At 46.5% G+C, this 19625-nt stretch overlaps 1 protein-coding gene across 3 annotated transcripts in view; it reads left to right on the top strand.

Moving 5' to 3' along the window:
- The first annotated feature begins 460 nt into the window (after positions 1-460).
- The window catches only part of crb1 (crumbs cell polarity complex component 1), a 258755-nt gene continuing 239590 nt past the window's right edge, over positions 461-19625 (top strand). For all 3 annotated transcript variants that reach the window (XM_072511473.1, XM_072511472.1, XM_072511474.1), the window contains exon 1: positions 461-580. In XM_072511473.1, the coding sequence (XP_072367574.1) occupies positions 505-580 (76 nt within the window). In that variant the 5' untranslated portion in view covers positions 461-504. The remainder of the gene's footprint in view (positions 581-19625) is intronic.

Below are 19625 nucleotides of genomic sequence, written 5' to 3'. Positions count from 1 at the left end.
TTTAAACAGGCACTGTCCCCAAATGTTAAGCTTTCGATCCACGAAAACAGATCAGCATTTTTTTTCGGGGGTTGAAGAGGGAAGCAACACCAGATCATGCACCTTTGAGGGGAGCATCGCGCGTTATCTGCCAAACGGACTATTTCTGTGCCTGACCACGTTTATATAGCGCCTAGGGAGAAACAGTGTGGGGAGGGGGTGCTTTCTGGGTCACATCTGACGGAAACAAAGGGCAAAGTTGAACAAACTCCAGTCCGACGGATCTGTAGCGCGTTTGGAAAGTTACCCGAGTCCCTTGCAGGAGACGGTGTGTGTGTTGTGTGTGGGGGGGGAGAGGGGAGGGAGGGTGGCTGGCGCCTCTGGAGTGGCAGCTCCGCAAGCAGCGCGCGTGGCTGGCGGGGCGGGAATGACATTCAGCAAGTCCAGTCAGTTCCTTGGAGAGCGCCGGAGGGGCTGAAACCTTGTTCGCCCAGCAAAGCTCCAGGATGGTTTCCTACCAAAACCATGGCTCTCTGTAACACAGCTCCCGAGCCCGCCCACCCCCTGCCTTTGCTGCTGCTGCTCTTCATCACTGCCTGGTGTAAGTACCGCCACCGTTTATGTTTTCACGACTGGGGTTGCTAACATTTATTTTCTTTTTAACAATTAATTGTTGCACGACGCTGGTGGACACCTAAACAGATTCTGAGCTGATTTCCGACCAAAACATCATTTGCAGTGCGAAATGATTATTTTAAAGCGTTCGTCCAGTTATCCTGGGTCAACTCTCATTTATCAACACCAAATAGTTTAAATGAAACAACTGAACGTCTGATAGCAGGAGAGATAGAGACAGGAGTGGAGGAATGCTCTGTGAAGTGACTTTGCGTGGGGTGAAGATTGGGTTTTAAATCTGAGCCAGGACGGGTTGGAAATGCCCCTGAGCCTGGCTGAATGAATATGAATAACAGGAGACGACAAAAGACCGTAGAGACATTTTGTTGTTGTTGCTTTTAGAGCGATTTCGCGCCTGTGGAGAATGATTTGAATTCTGAACCCCAGAGGGTTGGTCAAAATGAAGAGCCCGGACAAGAGGGAGTCTGAATTCAAAACTCATCTGAATGTATCAATTGGAGCCAGTTTACGGAGCAGCTGCTGTCAGACGGGGTGGTGAATTTAGTGCAGATCGCGCCGGCAGTGTCTGATTAATCTGGGTCAGCCTTGTGCTGTGCAGACCAAACAGAACAGTATAGAATGGGTTGTGTCCCCTGTCCTTTCCAGCCAGAGTACACTCATCGTCTAAAAGAAAATAGCCAACCTGCAGAATTAACAGATAGCTTGGTACCGTTAGTTTGCTTCACTTATATTCCAGCGCGATCAGGTTGCCTGAACGAAACTCGCTGCCTTTAGAAGTTTGAGGTGTCAGCCAGTGTTTTATTTTTAAATAGGTTCTTGTGTCGGCTATATTCAAAGGTTGCGACTTTTGCAGGGAAGTGTGTGCAAGCACGTCCAGATATTGAAGGAGATCTGGCTGGCACGCCTTATATAAAAAAAGTTGATTTCACGTTGAATCGTTCTGCAGAAGAAGTCAATTTTCTAGTAATAACACAGAACTAAATTGTGGCGTATAGTATTTCTTCTCTGCACTAGGTTTAAGAAGTTAGTATCTTATGGAGTGTTTGACTAGCTCTCCAAAACTTATTCTGGAGTCCAGTGCAATACATGTCCAATAGTTTGATCTATCAGGGTGTAGCGGATATAATTTCTCGTGACAGTGTGCGATACCTTTAATATACGAGCAGGGTACCCAATCATCTCGATAACTGGATAACCTTGTTTATCAAGAATCTATTTAGCTCAGCCTTAAATATTCTAAGGTCCTGCTTCCAATCCACTTTTGAGGAAGAGACTTCCAGAGACTCATGATCCTCTGAGGGAAAATAATTCTCCCCATTTCTGCCTTAAACCAGCGACCCCTTATTTTTAAATAGAAACCTGGAATTCTAGATTTTCCAACATAAGAGGAAACACCCTCTCCACATTCACCCTGTCAATACCCCTCAGGATCTTGAGATTTGTCCTCAAACTCACCATGCTTAGTCTTCAAATGCCTTTGAAGTTTTGAAGGTTTAAAAATTATTTGCCAGAACATACCTGCATATAACACACATGCGCTTTGCATCCTGATTTCCTCGGCGAAATCCTGCCGTGGACTCTCCTGTGCAGCTCTCTCCAGCAGATTCAGTTGTGAGATCCAGTTCTGTTTGTGTCTCAAGCCCTCTCTTCCTTATTATGAAATGGTCCATTTTGAATCCTTCACAGCCTTGCTAGTTGGCAGCTACAAAGTGAAGGAATCTCTCCTACATGATTTTGCACCCAAAGCGTGGACATCAGCATACGTGTCAGTGCTCTCTGCAGTTGTCAACCTCCCGAGTGTCAATCACGGACCCGGCGAATCCAGCACCATTTTTCATTGGAATCGATTATGTTCCACATGGTGCCGGTGCTAGCCCCTTAACAGTAGTTGTCGTGAAAAAAGTTGATTTCACGAGCGCCGGGAAACACCCTGCTATGGGACTCTGTTCCATTTTGGGTAGATCACACCCTAGTTCTCTTTATTTACCATTTCACTGTATCTGGACTACTCCCACTTTGACACCATCATGACTTTGGCAGAAGTTAGGCTGAAACCAAACAAATGACTTCAATTTCTATAATGCCACCCACAATCTCAGGAATATCCAAAGGTACTTTTCCAACGCAATGCTTTTTAAAAGTACAGTCAATGACGTGATGCAGGAACGAGGAAGCCAAATTGTGAACAGCAAGATCTCACAAACATCAATGTGATAATAACAAGAAATCCTGTTTCAGAGATGTTATTGGAGGAATAAATATTGGTTAGGATACCCAAGAGATCTCCCTGGTTCTTTTTTGAAACAATAGCATCTTTTACATTAGGACTTGCAGTTTAACATTTAGGACATGTCTCCTCTTACAGTACAGCACTCCCCCAGTGCTGCACTGAACTGTTAGATTAAATTGTGTTCAAGTCTTTGGAATTGGGCTTGAACCCATACCCTTGTGTCCCAGCAACGAGAAAGTGCTACTGCTGAGCCACAGTTGACATCAGGAAACAACAATATTCCCATGAACATTCACCAGAGACATGGCAGTGGAATCGGAGAAGCCTTGAAGACATTCTTTCCATTTGCCATATACAAATTTCTGAAACAAAATCATTTTACCTTTTCTTTTCTGGAAATATTTTTATTGAAGGCATTTTTCAGATATACAAAAACACAAAAATCAAACCTTCGCAACAGGTAACAAAACTTACAACCCCCACTCCTCATCTCCCCCCCCCCCCCCCCCCCCCCCCACCTTCCAACCCCCCTCTCCCCTAATACCCTGATACCCCAAGCCGGGCTCTTTTTTTCCTTTCCCTCATAACCCCCAAATAAAACAAAACACCCATAGCTCCATCCCCCCATCCTGCTAATGACTCAATTCACTTTTAAAAAGTCAATAAACAACTTCCACCTCAAGGTGAACCCCTCTTCCACTCCATGTATGGCAAACTTAACTTTTTCCAGGTGCAAAGGTTCTGCCAGGTCCACTTTTTTATTTCTGATGAATAACTTTCATTTCCCATTTTAATTTTCATTCCTTTCTTGCTTTTCACTGCTATTACATTTTCTCTCATTTTTCAAATATTGCCATCTCCTGTTCTCCTGTTTCACCTTGCTTCCTTCTATTACTGTCAGCTGTGACTGAGCCGTTCTCTTAAGGTTGCCATTTGTTCACTCCAAATGGGGAGGAGGCCAGAAAAGGTAACCTAAGAAGAAACAATCCCACTTTCTTCTTACCTGTGAACAACATCCTGCAGGATCATCGTCTTATAGATTTTTACAGATTTTATAGAATTTACAGTGCAGAAGGAGGCCATTCGGCCCATCGAGTCTGCACCGGCTCTTGGAAAGAGCACCCTACCCAAGGTCAACACCTCCACCCTATCCCCACAACCCAGTAACCCCACCCAACACTAAGGGCAATTTTGGCCACTAAGGGCAATTTATCACGGCCAATCCACCTAACCTGCACATCTTGGACTGTGGGAGGAAACCGGAGCACCCGGAGGAAACCCACGCAGACATGGGGAGGATGTGCAGACTCCACACAGACAGTGACCCAAGCCGGAATCGATCCTGGGACCCTGGAGCTGTGAAGCAATCGTGCTATCCACAATGCTACCGTGCTGTCTTGAAAATCCTGAACTCCGGATTCCACTACCTCATGGAGCATCCTTCCCCATGTGCCTGAGAATTGGCCTATTCAGTCATATGAAGGCCCACAGCAGAAACTCATGACCCGTAGTAGACCTTTTCCTCGAAATCAAAGACAGAATTAATTTTATTATTCATTGCATATCCCTCTTCACATAACCAAGATAATTGATCCAGGATAAATTGATCATCTTCTGTCTTTAGTTTTAAACATCCTGTTTCAATTAACAATATATGTTGATATTCAACTTTTGATATCTATACCTCAGTCTTTGAAGTGTTAACGAAAAAGTTCAAATGTAGCTTCATAATTGTGTTTAAATGATTTTGTTTGCAAAAATTCATTCGGACAAATGTTACAATAAAGTTAAAGGTGAATAAAATCAAACATCATTTTTGGGGATAAGTAAGATTGTTGCAACCCTGAATAACCCACCAAGTTTGTTACAGTCCCAGATGAGACCCACGGTTCAGTTACTTCTGGTTGTTTCTAGCAAAGTGGACAAAATTTGAAATCCCAGGTAATTTACTAAGGGAATAAAACCACTATATTCCACGGTTTTCACCAAACCAAAACATTTTTACTCAACAAGAGTAACAAAGCAAATAGTCAATACCATCTCCCTGATACACTAACATACAGAATAAACATGAGGTAAACATGAACAGGCAAACTAGGTCGAGCAAACCACAAACTGCAAATTGAATGGCAGACAGCAAGACAGGTTCTATGAATTTACTCAGCAACCCCTTCAGATGTCAGTGATCACTGTGGGGCACATAAATATCCTAAAAAGCTCCCTTTCTCATGAGAATTTCAGCTCCTCGCCTTCAAAGAAATAGCCCGAGCCCCAGCTGACAGTAGTTCTACTGTAGCCAGGTTCCACGTGGCCAATCCTTACCAAATGGTACACCATTCCAGATGTCTCTCAGCTCTGCTCCCAGACCTAGCCACCTTGGTCTTCTTTACCAGCTGAATTGATCTACTTCTGTGACCAAGACCCACTGTGTTGGCTAGGCTACACTCCAGAGTTTAAACACAAGCTCAGCCGTGCTGCTGCCAACAACCGTTCATTGACGTTCCTTTGCCTTAACTTCCATCTTCACAGAGCAGACAATTGCGTTTCAGCTTCCCTGAGCTGACAACTGCTACATACTGGCACTGAGCAGACACCTCTTCAGCCTCACTGAGCCGACACTGCTTCAGCTTCCCTGAGCTCCCCACAGCAGCTTGAACTGATCTGTGTGTTGTTAAATCTTACAACAGGGTCAAACCACTGCACTGAAGCTGGGTCTAATAGATCAACCCTTGTACATTCTGTACCTTAAATGCTACAATCTCCAGTCAGCTAAAGGTCACTCCCACAGATGCCAACTCACAATGGCTCCATGCCAAATCACAGGTAAAAATCCAAAAATATAGAGTCCCACATAGATAGCTTTGCTAACTTGAATCTGTAGATTATAGATTAGCAGCAGTCACAGTAACTACTTTGCTAGAGGCTGCTGAATGTGCCCTGTGGTTGGTTACCCTGTATTCATTCAGCCTTTGTGAAAACTAATAAATACTGAAAGCTTATTTGTGCAAACTACATGTGAACTGGCATTGCTCTAATCTCTCCTCCAAGTTATCACTTGCATTGATCAAGCTTGCATTGTAATTTTTATTGGATCAACAGATTAACATGTCTCAACAAAGTAGTAAACATTTCTATGCAAAGAAATGTATTACGTGAATCATTAAATAAATCTGCTGTTTTAAGTCTTCAACTTCATCCTGAAAAAAGATTAATCATATAAATGAGTTGAACTACCTCAGTGCAGACGGCCGATCTAAAACTGGCAGTATTAATACTTGTCCAGTTGAATTTAAGGATCAAAGCACAACTTAATGGCAAAAGATCATTTAAAATTAATTGAATTCTGTAGGTTTGCACATCCAGTGGAACACTGCTTAGCTGATACTTTTCAGGCTCTTAATCACAGGAAAGGTCTTCAGAAAAACCCTTATAAGACCATGCACAATGTCATGCTGAGAATATATTAGAATATGTCAAAGCTAAATATTGCAGAAACATTCAAGGTTTTTCTTTGATATCTCTTAACTCTCCATTATGTCTGAATAATAATTCTTAACACAGCGCATGCTCAATATTTTAACACTTTGCATCTTTGCAAAATGTATAACTGAAGTATTTAACCTTTATTAAATATTGCTGAAATACGCGTTATGTTGAACTGCTGATTTCAACTATTAATCTGACACTATAAGAACTGGTATTGGGAATTTCAGTGGCTATCTGGAACTCTCTGAGCACTATTGGGGTGCTTGTGCTCTGGTTTTGTGACCATGCCTCATGTTCTAATTTGTTCTGCTATGTTAGTGATGCTAGATAAGTAGGAATTCCTCAGAATGCTTCCTGCTGTAACATTTAAGGTTTTTCTTTGATGTCTCTGAACTCTCCATCATGTCTGAACGATAATCTTTAATACAGCACATGATCAACATTTAACACTTTTCATCTTTGCAAAATGTGTAACAAAAGTTTTTAACCCCTATTAAATGTGAGAAAAACAGATATCTCTACAGGTGTGTGGTGAACTATGAGAAGTTATTAACCATGGTACTTTATCATACTTTTTCCTTTCAATTTCACATTTTCTTAGGCGGTAGGTTGGTAGGATTTCGCAAGCACACCATCTGGCCTGGGCTTGCAAAATCCTACCAACTGTCCTGTCTTGAGACAATTCACACCTCTTTAACCTGGATTACCCCTCTTTCTGGATCTGTAAAGACTTAATTACCTGCAAATGCTCGCATTCAAAGCATTGTCTTGCATCTTTGACTTTGTCTATATATATGTTTCTGGAACATACCTCTTCATTCATCTGAGGAAGGAGCAGTGCTCCGAAAGCTAGTGATTTGAAACAAACTTGTTGGACTTTAACCTGGTGTTGTAAGACTTCTTACTATACTTCATGGTGCATGAAGTTTGGAAATTATCCACTGGAAAGTTTTAATATTCAATATTATAAAGTAGAACAAACAAAAAGGTAATGGCATGGAACATTAATTACTTTGTGGCATTGAACGTTTCGAAGCAACTTCCTAGTGCAATATAATGGAACAGGTTTGTTAGATCTGCAATTAGTTCTACATTGAATCAACTGTTCACTTTTAATAACCACAGTAGTTGGTTGTCGTGGTAATGCTTTTAATGGATCAATTTAGAAGCATACCAAAAGCTGCATTGTACAGTTTGATTATGTGTTCCTCAGCAGACTAAATTAATTCTGTGTTTTTTATGTTTAAGAAAAATATTATACTGTTCTGGCAACATTAGTCAAAAGAATAAATTATTGTCACAGCATTGGATGCGGTAATGTACTGCATGTTGAGAATGGACACAATACAATCTTTGCGATCAGTGTGCAAATAATCGCTCAGCTTAACTGCCTGAAAGTATATGTATATGCTGCTTGTGTTATGAAAACTATACTGACCGCATTTGAGAGTAGGAGGTCAGGAACTCCAAGTCCCGGGGAGAATGCGTGAGTCCAGAAGGCAACCCGCTTTAAAGCAAGAAGATGCTGTGGGACCTGGTACGCGACATTGATCCAAATGTGTCACCTGATGACTTTTGTAGATTGCTGATGCTTTTGTTGCTGGTGTGGTGAGTGCTACATGTAACCATGGGTTAAACATGCTGGAAGTCAAGGATGTTCAACTGCACCTTGAGCGCCAGTGGAATATGTGGATGCCAGGATTTGGTTCCGGTGAGATTGGACCATGTAGGAGGGCCTGCACAGTTGTGATTCCTGAACAGAGAATGGCGCTGATATGTGGAACAAGTAACACATTGATGGACAGATTATTTCTACGACAAAGTTCTCAGGCTTATCCTCCGTTTCTGTTGAGAACCTGCGAGGGGTGATACCATGTGTGTTTTTTTTGTGAAAATGAGCTGAGATGGCTTTGTGTTGGTACCAGTATGGAGCGATGACGTTTCCTTGTTGTTTAATGGTTATTGTGCTGTGTGGGATGTTACATAGTTGATTTTCAAATCTTTGTTACTGTTGATTGTTTAATAAACAAAATATTGTTGGAGTTTACGTGCATGCACGGATTTCTAGCCTGCTGCACATGTGCAGTTCTGCATTTGTTTTGGGCCTAATGCACATGTGCATAAGAAAAAAAGGGCCCAAAATCCCAGGTCATGTGACCAGGAGTAGAGTACCATGAAAAACTAGTACCCCAGGCAGGGGACAGAGGGGAACGAAAACAAGGATAAGTCTCAATATGAAGTTCCACGTAGGGGACAGAGGCAATCTATATTCAGTAAGGTAAAAAAAAAAATTCACCTGAGGAAGGAGCAGTGCTCCGAAAGCTAGTGTTTGAAACAAACCTGTTGGACTTTAGCCTGGTGTGTAAGACGTCTTACTGTGCTCACCCCAATCCAACGCTGGCATCTCCACATCATAAAAAAAGAGAGGCAGAGAAATAGGCTCCAAATAGGAAAACGGTTAATGGTAGCAGACCTTAAGTGAACAGAGCCCCAGGGATGCCCTAGATTTAAAAAATTATTTTCATGGGATTTTGTCATTGCTGGCTAGGCCAGCAGTTTTTGCTCATCCTTAATTGCCCTTCGGAAGCTGCCTTCTTGAACCTTTAAAGTCCAAATGGTGTAGCTACACCCACAGTGCTGTTAGGGAGGGATTTCCAGGATTTTGACCCAGTGACAGTGAAGGGATAGTTCCAAGTCAGAATAGTGAATGGTTTGGAAGGAAACTTCTAGGTGGGGAAGTGTGTCCAGCAGTCAGCATTGCAGTGAAGCAGTCTGTGAAAAGTGTTCTGTAGTCAGCATCACGGTGAAGTAGTCGAGGAAACGTGTCCTGCCGTCAGCATTGCAGTGAAGCATTGGGTCAGGACCTAATCTGGGCGAAGCCAAGCAGCACTCGCCTACAACAGGCCCAGAAGGAGCAACGAGAGGAGAATGAATGCCGAGAGACCAGTAAGAGAACTGGGGACCTGACCTGGGCAGGGCCAAGTAGCGTGGGGCCAAGTTAACAGTTCTGTAGAAGGATAATTTAGATTCCTCTATTTGGAGAGAGGCGAGATTTCAGTTATAGAGCACGGAAAGAGAGAGGGGAGACTTCAATAAAGAGTGTGGAGAGAGAACACGCCCTTACTACTCTCTGAGTAAAGAACCTACCTTTGACATCTGTCCTATATCTATCTCCCTCAATTTAAAGCTATGTCCACTCGTGCTAGCCATCACCATCCGAGGAAAAAGGCTCTCACTGTCCACCCTATCTAATCTGATCATCTTGTATGTCTCTATTAAGTCACCTCTTAACTTTTTTCTCTAACGAAAACAGCCTCAAGTCCCTCAGCCTTTCCTCATTAGATCTTCCATCCATACCAGGCAACGTCCTGGTAAATCTCGTCTGCACACTTTTCAATGCTTCCACATCCTTCCTATAATGCAGCGACCAGAACTGCACGCAATACTCCAAATGTGGCTGCACCAGAGATTTGTACAGCTGCAACATGGCCTCATGGCTCCGAAACTCAATCCCTCTACCAATAAAAGCTAACACACCATACGCCTTCTTAACAACCTTATCAACCTGGGTGGCAACTTTCAGGGATCTATGTACATGGACACCGAGATCTCTCTGCTCATCCACACTACCAAGAATCTTACCATTAGCCCAGTACTCTGTATTCCTGTTACTCCTTCCAAAATGAATCACCTCACACTTTTCTGCATTAAACTGCATTTGCCACCTCTAAGCCCACCTCTGCAGCTTATATATGTCCCTCTGTAACTTGCAACATCCTTCCGCACTGTCCACAACTCCACTGACTTTAGTGTCATCCGCAAATTTACTCACCCATCCTTCTACGCCCTCCTCCAGGTCATTTATAAAAATGACAAACAGCAGTGGCCCCAAAACAGATCCTTGAGGTACACCACTAGTAACTGAACTCCAGGCTGAAAATTTCCCATCAACCACCACCCTCTGTCTTCTTACAGCTAGCTCATTTCTGATCCAAACCGCTAAATCACCCTCAATCCCATGCCTCCGTATTTTTTGCAATAGCCTACCATGGGGAACCTTATGAAACGCTTTACTGAAATCCATATAAACCACATCAACAACTTTGCCCTCGTCCACCTGTTGGTCACCTTCTCAAAGAACTCTATAAGGTTTGTGAGGCACGACCTACCCTTCTCAAAACCGCGTTGACTATCCCTAATCAAATTATTCCTTTCTAGATGATTATAAATCCTATCGCTTATAATCCTTTCCAAGACTTTGCCCACAACGGAAGTAAGGCTCACTGGTCTATAGTTACCGGGGTTGTCCCTACTCCCTTTCTTGAACAAGGGGACAACATTTGCTATCCTCCAGTCTTCTCGCACTATTCCTGTAGAAAATGACGATATAAAGATCAAAGCCAAAGGCTCTGCAATCTCCTCCCTAGCTTCCCAGAGAATCCTAGGATAAATCCCATCCGGCCCAGGGGACTTATCTATTTTCACACTTTCCAGAATTGCTAACACCTCCTCCTTATGAACCTCAATCCCGTCTAGTCTAGTAGCCTGTATCTCAGTATTCTACTCGACAACATTGCCTTTTTCCTGTGTGAATACTGATGAAAAATATTCATTTAGCACCTCTCTTATCTCTTCGGACTCCACGCACAACTTCCCACTGCTGTCCTTGACTGGCCCTACTCTTACCCTAGTCATTGTTCCTGACACACCAATAGAACGCTTTAGGGTTATCCTTGATCCTACCTGCCAAAGTCTTCTCATGTCCCCTCCTGGCTCTTCTTAGCTCTCTCTTTAGGTCCTTCCTGGCTAACTTGTAACTCTCAAGTGCCCTAACTGAACCTTCACGTCTGTCTCATCTTTACATAAGCCTCCTTCTTCCTCTTGACAAGTGATTCAATGACACGGTTCCCTCGCTCGACAACTTCCTCCCTGCCTGACAGGTACATACTTATCAAGGACACGCAATACCTGTTCTTTGAACAAGCTCCACATTTCAATTGTGCCCATCCCCTGCAGTTTCCTTCCCCATCCTATGCATCCTAAGTCTTGCCTAATCGCATCATAATTGTCTTTCCCCCAGCTATAACTCTTGCCCTGCAGTATATACCTATCCCTTTTCATTGCAAAAGTAAACGTAACCGAATTGTGGTCACTATCACCAAAGTGCTCACCTACCTCCAAATCTAACACCTCGCCTGGTTCATTACCCAGTACCAAATCCAATGTGGCCTCGCCTCTTGTTTGCCTATTGTCAGAAAACCCTCCTGCACACATTGGACAAAAATGGACCCATCTAAAGTACTCGAACTATAGCGTTTCCAGTCAATATTTGGAAAGTTAAAGTCCCCCATAACAACTACCCTGTTACTTTCGCTCCTATCCAGAATCATCTTTGCAATTCTTTCCTCTACATCTCTGGAACTTTTCAGAGGCCTATAGAAAGCTCCCAACAGGGTGACCTCTCCTTTCCTGTTTCTAACCTCAGCCCATACTACCTCAGTAGACGAGTCCTCATCAAACGTCCTTTCTGCCACCGTAATACTGTCCTTGACTAACGATGCCACACCTCCCCCTCTTTTACCACCTTCTCTGAGCTTACTGAAACATCCAAACCCCGGCACCTGCAACAACCCTTCCTGTCCCTGCTCTATCCATGTCTCTGAAATGGCCACAACATCGAAGTCCCAGGTACCAACCCATGCTGCAAGTTCACCCACCTTATTCCGGCTGCTGCTGGCTTGAAGTAGACACACTTCAAACCACCTTCCTGTCTGCCGGTACACTCCTGCGACCTTGAAACCTTACTCATGACCTCACTACTCTCAACCTCCTGGACACTGGAGCTACAATTCAGGTTCCCAACCCCTGCTGAATTAGTTTAAACCCTCCCGAAGAGCATTAGCAAATTTCCCCCCCAGGATATTGGTACCCCTCTGGTTCAGGTGTAGACCATTGCATTTGTAGAGATCCCACCTACCCCAGAATAGATTCTCTACCAAGCCACTTTTCAACCTCGACCCACCGGCGGGATTCTCCGTTCTGCCGGCCGGTCAATGGGGTTTCCCATTATGGGGCAGCCCCACGCCGTCGGGGAATCCCCCGGGCGCCAGCAAAAAGGAGAATCCCGCCGGTGGAGAATCCCGCCCAATATCTTAGCAGGCTCCTCAATTAAGGCCACATGGGTGAAACATATAAAGGGGGCAAGCCCGCTCCTGGGAGTGTACTATAGGCCTCCAAACAGTCTAGAGAGATAGAAGGAGAGACATAAGATATGTAGGCAAATCTCAGAGAAGCATAAAAACAATAGGGAGATAATAGGTGATTTCAACTTCCCCAATATTAATTGGGATAGCAAGAGTGTGAAAGGTATAGAGGGGGCGGAATTCTTAAAGTGTATCTAGGAGAGCTTTTGAGTCAGCACATAGAAAGTCCTACAAGAGAGGGGGTGGTACTTGTCTCAGTATTAGGGAATGAAGCCATGCAGGTGGTAGAAGAGTCAGTGGGGCAGCATTTTGATTATAGTGACTATAACTCATTAAGATTTAAGATAGTTATGAAAAAGGACATAGATAGACTGGGAAAAAAGGTTCTGAATTAGGTGAAGGCCGATTTTAATAGGAGAAGTTAGGATCTGGCCAAAGTAGACTGGAAGCAGCTACTAGTGCAAAATTCCACATCAGAGCACTGAGAGTAATTCAAAAAGGAAATAGAGAGAGTTCAAAGCCATCACGTTCCTGTAAAGGTAAAGGGTAGGACCAAAGGGCCCAGACAACACTGGATGTCAAGGGAAATACCAAATTGGCTCAGGAAATAAAAGGGAGCCTTATGGCAGATACAGAGGACATGAAAACAGTGGATGCCTTGGAGAAGTATAGAAAGCGCACGGGGTAATAAAGAAATCAGGAGAGCAAAGGGGGTACATGAAAAAATACTAGTGGGGAAAATAAAAGAAAATCCAAGGTGTTTTGTAGGTATTTAAGGGCAAGAGGGTAACCAGGGAGAGAATAGGGCCTCTCTGGACCAAAAGTGGCAACCTGAGTGCAGAGCCAAAAGAAGTAGGTGAATTAATATTTTGCATCTGTATTCACTGTGGACAAGGATGATGTAGGTATGGGAAGCGGGTAGGGAGACTGATATAATTGAACAGATTAACATGGTTAGCAGTTTTAGTGGCCCAGATGAGATGTACCCTAGGCTGCTGTGTGAGGCAAAAGAGGAGATTGCTGGGGCTCTGACGTTAATTTTAAAATCCTCTCTGGCCACCTGTGAGGTCCAGAGGATTGGAAGATAGCTAATGTGGTATAATTGTTCAGGAAGGGATGACCTGTGGTTTTGGATCTGTCTTTGTTTGTATGAGGGAGGGTGTGGTACACAGGGAGTCGTTTGCACAGACCAAGGAGGGAAGGGTAGGGGGAAGGGTGGAGGGGTATTTTGGAGGAGCCTTCGGGCACGCTGGCAGGTGATGCTGGTGATTGGAGATGAGGTGGGGGAGGTGGCCACGAGGCATGACCAAGTGAGAGTGGGCAGCGGCGTGGAGGGATTGTGGGGGATGCGATGTGGCAGTGTTCGAGTAGGAGCGGGGTCATGTGCGGAGAAGGGGCCATCTTGAATGGGCCTGGTTCAGGCAAAATTAAAGGAGGCAGAACTGGAAGGGGAGGATGGCGGACAGTAGAGGGCAGTGGAGCTGCAAGCTGATGTGTTGGGTGTTCTGGATCCATGGAACACATACAAGTCACCAACACTTGAAATAGTGCAACACTATTTTAATAGTGCGCCCACAATCTCAAAAGGAAGGATGGCTTTGCGTGACCTATGCGTCACTTCAATTTGGCACGAGCCGCTAGCAGGAAAGACATTGCCATTATAATCCAATAGCTGGCAGGCTGATGGAAGGATGGCTGGTTTGACACAAAGGCTTTGGACGTCAGACCGTGCCATGAGATTGGCGGAGGCACCAGTGTCCAGGTGGAATCGTATTTGGGACCGGTTGACCGTCAGGGTGGCACACTACTCATCGTCTGGATCGATGCTGTATACCGACAGCGGCTGGTGTCTTTGCTTCGGGGACAGCCTGTTTTTCGTTATGACACTGACTCGAAAAGGCGCCTTCGGGTCCTCGGTGTCTCTGCTGTGTGGGAGGCCCGCATCGGACTCGGTGACTGTGACTCGAATGCCCGGACATTCCTGCGAGGCTGGCTGAAGCGATATGAATTGGCAGGCTGAGCTGCTCGGCAGAAGGCAGCATAGTGGCCAAGTCTGCCACATCGTAGGCATTGTCGAGATTTGGCAGGGCATTGCCATTTTAAATGGGTGGAGCCACAGTTGCCGCACGTTGTAGCGTCAGCACGTTCGCTGCGCCACCGCGCATGCGCGGTGCGATTGTGCGTGGTGCGCGTCTGCGCATTGCGTCCTTCGACGTCGCCGTCCCTTCGTTTAGTGCACTGTGGAGAGGAGGAGAGCAATCTTTCTGGTATCCGAGGCGCCCTCCCTGTCTGTGGCTTCGAGGAAGAGCTTGAAGTGCTGTTTGAAAATCTTCCAGTTGGCCCCTAGGTTGCCGGCGATGCGGAGCGGCGGCGGTGGGCTGATGTTGTCCATGTTGCAGGATGACGGAATGCTGGCGGAAGGCAGATCACTTGCAGGTAGGTCTAAGAAGTGCTAATATCCCTCAACTCCTGGTATCATGATGTGTTGGGTGTTCTGGATCCGTGGAACACATACAGGTCACCAACACTTGAAATAGTGTAACACTATTTTATTGAATCATTAACTGTTTAACATACTCAGACTGTGGGTTTACACGATACTAGCTTTAACTAAAGACCTTTGCCTTTTCCTAACCAGTCGATGCACCCAGCACATGGTGAATGTCTGTGTTACAGGCTGTGAGCTCTGTCCTCCTAGCTAGCTGCAACTCAAATGAGCGGGAACTCTGATGCCCTCTGTCTTTATAGTGCGTGTGCTCTAACTGGTGATTGGCTGCGGTGTTGTGTGTGTTGATTGGTCCCACTGTGTGTCCATCAGTGTGTGTCTGCACCATGATATACTGGTGTATATTATGACACAAGCCTCCAGTAAGGCTCATACCACGGAACCTACAGGGACTGAACAGACCGGTGAAGAGGTCCCGGGTCGTTGCGCACCTGAGGAGCTTGAAGGCAGAGTTGGTCTTTCCACGCCTCTGGGTGAAGGATCAGGTTAGGCTAAGAAAGCGATGGGTGGGTCAGGTATTTCACTCGGGGTTTGATTCAAAGTCGCGGGGGCTGGCCATCCTGCTGACAAAAGGATGGGGTGTGTAGGTGCCAAAGAAGTGCGGGACCCGGGGGAGGGGGGATATGTGATAGTGAGCGGGGTGTTGGAGGGGATGCCGGTGGTGTTAGTGAATGGCCGAATTGGAACAACGTGGCGTTTGTGAAGAGGTTGCTGAGAGCGATTCCAGACCTGGAAACACATCAGCTGATTATGGCGGATGATTTTAACTGCGTGTTGGAACCTAGGGTGGACAGGTCGAGCCATAAGTCAGTAGGAAGGTTAGAGGATGGTGAAGGAGCTGGCGCGGTTTATGCAAAAGATGGGAATGGTGCATCCGTGGAGGTTTAGGAACCTGGGGGAGAGGGTGTACTCTTTCCTCTTGCATGTGTACAAGATACATGCCAGAATTTACTTTGTTGTAGTGAGTCGAGCAATGTTGATGGGGGTTGTGTGGGCGGAGTACGTGGGAATGTGATCACAGACCATGCGCTGCACTGACTGGAGGTTAGATTTATCTTGTGGCAGGAGCAGAGGCTGGGGTGAAGGCTGGATTTGGGGCTTTTGGTGGATAAAGGGTTCTGTGAGAAGGTGTGGTCAGTGATCAGAGATGTGGACTTGAATCAGAATGGGGAGGAATTGGCGGCTACTTTTTGGGAGGCATTGAAGGCGGTGGTTCTGGCGGAGGTTATCTCCTTCAAGGCGCATAGAGATAGGAGCAGGAGGGAGGACTATGGACAGTTGTTGGACAAGATAGTTGAGATAGGCAGGAAATATTTAAGTGCCTCCGACAAGGAGAGGTTGGCGAAGAGAAAGAGGTTACTGGGGCAATTCGATAGGCTGACGATGGGGAAGGTAGTGGGGCAACTATTGAGGGTGAGGGAGGTGCATTATGAATATGGAGAGAAGGCGAGCCGTATGCTAGCCCATCAGCATTGGAGACAGGCTGCGTCTGGGGAAATTCTGAGGAAAAGGACAGGGAAGGGGGAGGTGGTGTCAGAGCTGGGGAAGATTAATGAGGCATTCAGGGAGTACTATGAGAAGTTATATAGGGCCAATCCAGGGGATGAGGAAGGGGATATGGGATGGCTTTAGGATGAGCTGGGATTCCCATGACTGGATGAGGAAGGGAGGCAGGCACTGGAGGAATGGCTAGGGCTGAGAGAGGTGATGGATAACATAAAAGGGATGAAATCGGGGAAGGCCCCCAGGCTGGACGGTTACCTGGCAGAGTTCTATAAAGAGGGGGTGTTTAGGGAGGCGTGGAGATGGGGGAGTGCTGGAGATACTGACCCAGGCGTTGATCACACTAATCCTGAAGAAGGGGAAGGACCCGCTGGGAGTGTGGGTCATACAGGCCCATATCATTGTTAAACACAGATGTGAAAGTGTTGGCTAAGTTAGTGGCGGGGAGGATGGAAGGATGCATTCCGGGGGGTGGTTGCATAGGACCAATCGGGTTTCGTGAAGGGCAGGCAACTTTCCAGTAACATTAGGTGGTTATTAAGTGTGGTCATGACCGCTGCGAAGGGATGGGTACTGGAGGTAGTGGTCTCTATGGACAAAGAGAAGGCTTTTGACCAGGTGGAGTGGTGGCACCTGTTTGAGATTTTGGGAAAGTTTGGGTTTGGGCCGAGGTTTGTGATATGGGTGTGTTTGCTGTAAGTGGCCCCCATGGCGAGTGTACGGACAAGCTAGATGAGTTTACGGAGCTTTGGGTTGCATAGGGGAATGAGGCTGGGGTGCCGGCTGTCAACGTTGCTGTTCATGCTGGCAATAGAGCCCTTGCGATGACGCTTAGGCGACCAGTCGAGTGACAGGGTATTGTGAGGGACAGTAGGGAATACTGGATGTCGCTGTATGCAGGTGACCTACTGCTATTTGTATCATTGGAGAGTATGGGGAGAATTATGGACATACTGGAGAGGTTCAGGGCCTTCTTGTGCTATGAGCTGAATGTCGGAAAGAGTGAGGTGTTTCCGGCGAATTCGGCAGGTCAGGGAGCCAATCTTGGGGTGTTGCCATTTAGGGTTGCCAGGGACAGGTTTAGGTATTTAGGGGTTCAGATGAGGGGGGAGTGGGTGATGATACACAAATGGAACCTAACAAAGTTAGTGGAGGAGGTTAGGGAAGACTTTAGGAGATGGGAAACATCACACCTGACACTGGCGGGGAGGTCCCAGGTGGTAAAAGTAAACGTTCTGCCAAGGTTCCTGTTTGTAATCCAGACCCTCCCCATCTTCATTCTGAAGGCCTTTTTTCCGGAATCTGGATGCAGCGATTTTAGAGTTCATATGGGCGGTGAAGAGGGCCCTACTACAGAGGCAGAAAAGGGGGTTGGCAAATCTGTTGCACTACTATTGGGCGGCAAATGCGGAGAGGGTGAGGCGGTGGTGGGAAGGAGAGAAATTAGAATCGGTTTAATGGGGGAGGAGTCCTGTAGGGGGTCTAGCCTGAGGGCTATGATGACGGCAGCGCTTACGCTGGTGGTAGGAGGTACACGGAGAGCCGGTCATGATTAGGGTGTGGAACCAGTTGAGGAGACACTTTGGGATGGAGGGGATGTCGGTGCTATCACCGCTGTGTTTGAACCATGGGTTCAAGCCGGGGGAGACGGAGAGAAGTGGGGCGGGTGAGGGCAAGGGATTTATATCTGGAGGAGAGGTTTGCAAGTCTGGAAGAACTGCGGGAGAGGGTGGAGCTGCCGAAGGGAAGCAAATTCAGGTATATGCAAGTGGGGGACTTTGGGCGGAAGGAATGGAGAGGGTTACCCAAGCTGCCGGAGTATACCTCATTGGAGTGGTTGCTGCTCCCAGATGTTGAAGGGGAAGGTAGGATCGGGGATATATATGGGTGGCTGGGAGAGATGGGGGAGTGCAGGTCGTGAGGATTAAGGAGAAATGGGAGGAGGAGCTGGTGGGGGAAGATAGGATGGGGAGTGTGGAGTGAGGCTGTGCAAAGGGTGAATTTGACCTGTGTGAGGATGAATTTGTTTCAGTTTAAGGTGGTGCATAGGGTGCATATGATTCGGGCGAGGATGAGTGGATTCTTCCAGGTAGTGGTGGACGAGTGTGAGAAGTGTGTGCAAGAACCAGCAAATGATGCGCATATGTTCTGGGGCTTGAAGAATTTGGAGAGATATTGTGAGTGGGTGTTTGAGATGTTATCGAAGATAGTGCGGGTAGAGGCCGGGTCGGACCATATAGTGGCGGTTTTTGGGGCACAGAAATGCCGGAGTTGATAGAGGGGAGGAAGGCCGACATTGTGGTCTTCGCCTCTCTAGTTGCACGGCGAAGGATTCTGTTAGAATGGTGGTCGACAACACCGACCTGGCTGGGGTCCTGTATGACTTTCTCCGGCTGGAAAAGATTACGTTTGAATTGAGGGGTCAGCAGAGGGCTTTGAGACACGGTGGGAACTGTTCATGACCATGTTTGAGGAATTGTTCGTTGCGGGGGGGGGGGGAACAAATTGCACATACTGTGAGGTGGGAGAATGCTCTTTGATTTAATTTATGTTTTTGAGCCTTTGAATATGTTTGGAACAAAATACATTTTCAAAACATTTTTAAAAGAGTAGGGAAGAACTAGGGGCTGGATTCTCCGCCCCCGACACCAGAATCGCATCCGGCGCCGGGGCGGAGAATCCATTTCCGCGCATGGAATCGAGATCGGCGCGGGTTCCTCGATTCTCCAGCCTCTGAGCACACCGCGCCGCATATCCCCCATCTGCGGCCATTGCCTAAGGCTCGCTCCGATGTTCTCCGCTCCCGACCGGCCAAAGTCCCGACGGCGTGGATCTAACATGGTCCCAGCGGTTCGGGATACTCGCATGGTGGTTGCGGACTCAGTCCGCGGCTGCCATTGTCGGGGGCGGGCCGATCGGAGGGCAGAGGGGCCTCATACGGGACTGGCCTTTATTGTGCGGGTGGTCCGTGTCACGCGCACGGTCGATTAGGGGTACTTTTAACGGGGTCCAGCTCCGCGGTCTGAGTCCGCCATGGAGCACGGCGTGACCGCTGGATTCCGTCGTCATGCGCATGCGTGGC

Source organism: Scyliorhinus torazame, chromosome 7 (genome assembly GCF_047496885.1).
Source record: "Scyliorhinus torazame isolate Kashiwa2021f chromosome 7, sScyTor2.1, whole genome shotgun sequence".
In the NCBI taxonomy this organism is placed as follows: domain Eukaryota; kingdom Metazoa; phylum Chordata; class Chondrichthyes; order Carcharhiniformes; family Scyliorhinidae; genus Scyliorhinus; species Scyliorhinus torazame.
The sequence above is the reverse complement of the archived record's forward strand: the minus strand, read 5'-3'. Positions and strand labels throughout refer to the sequence as shown.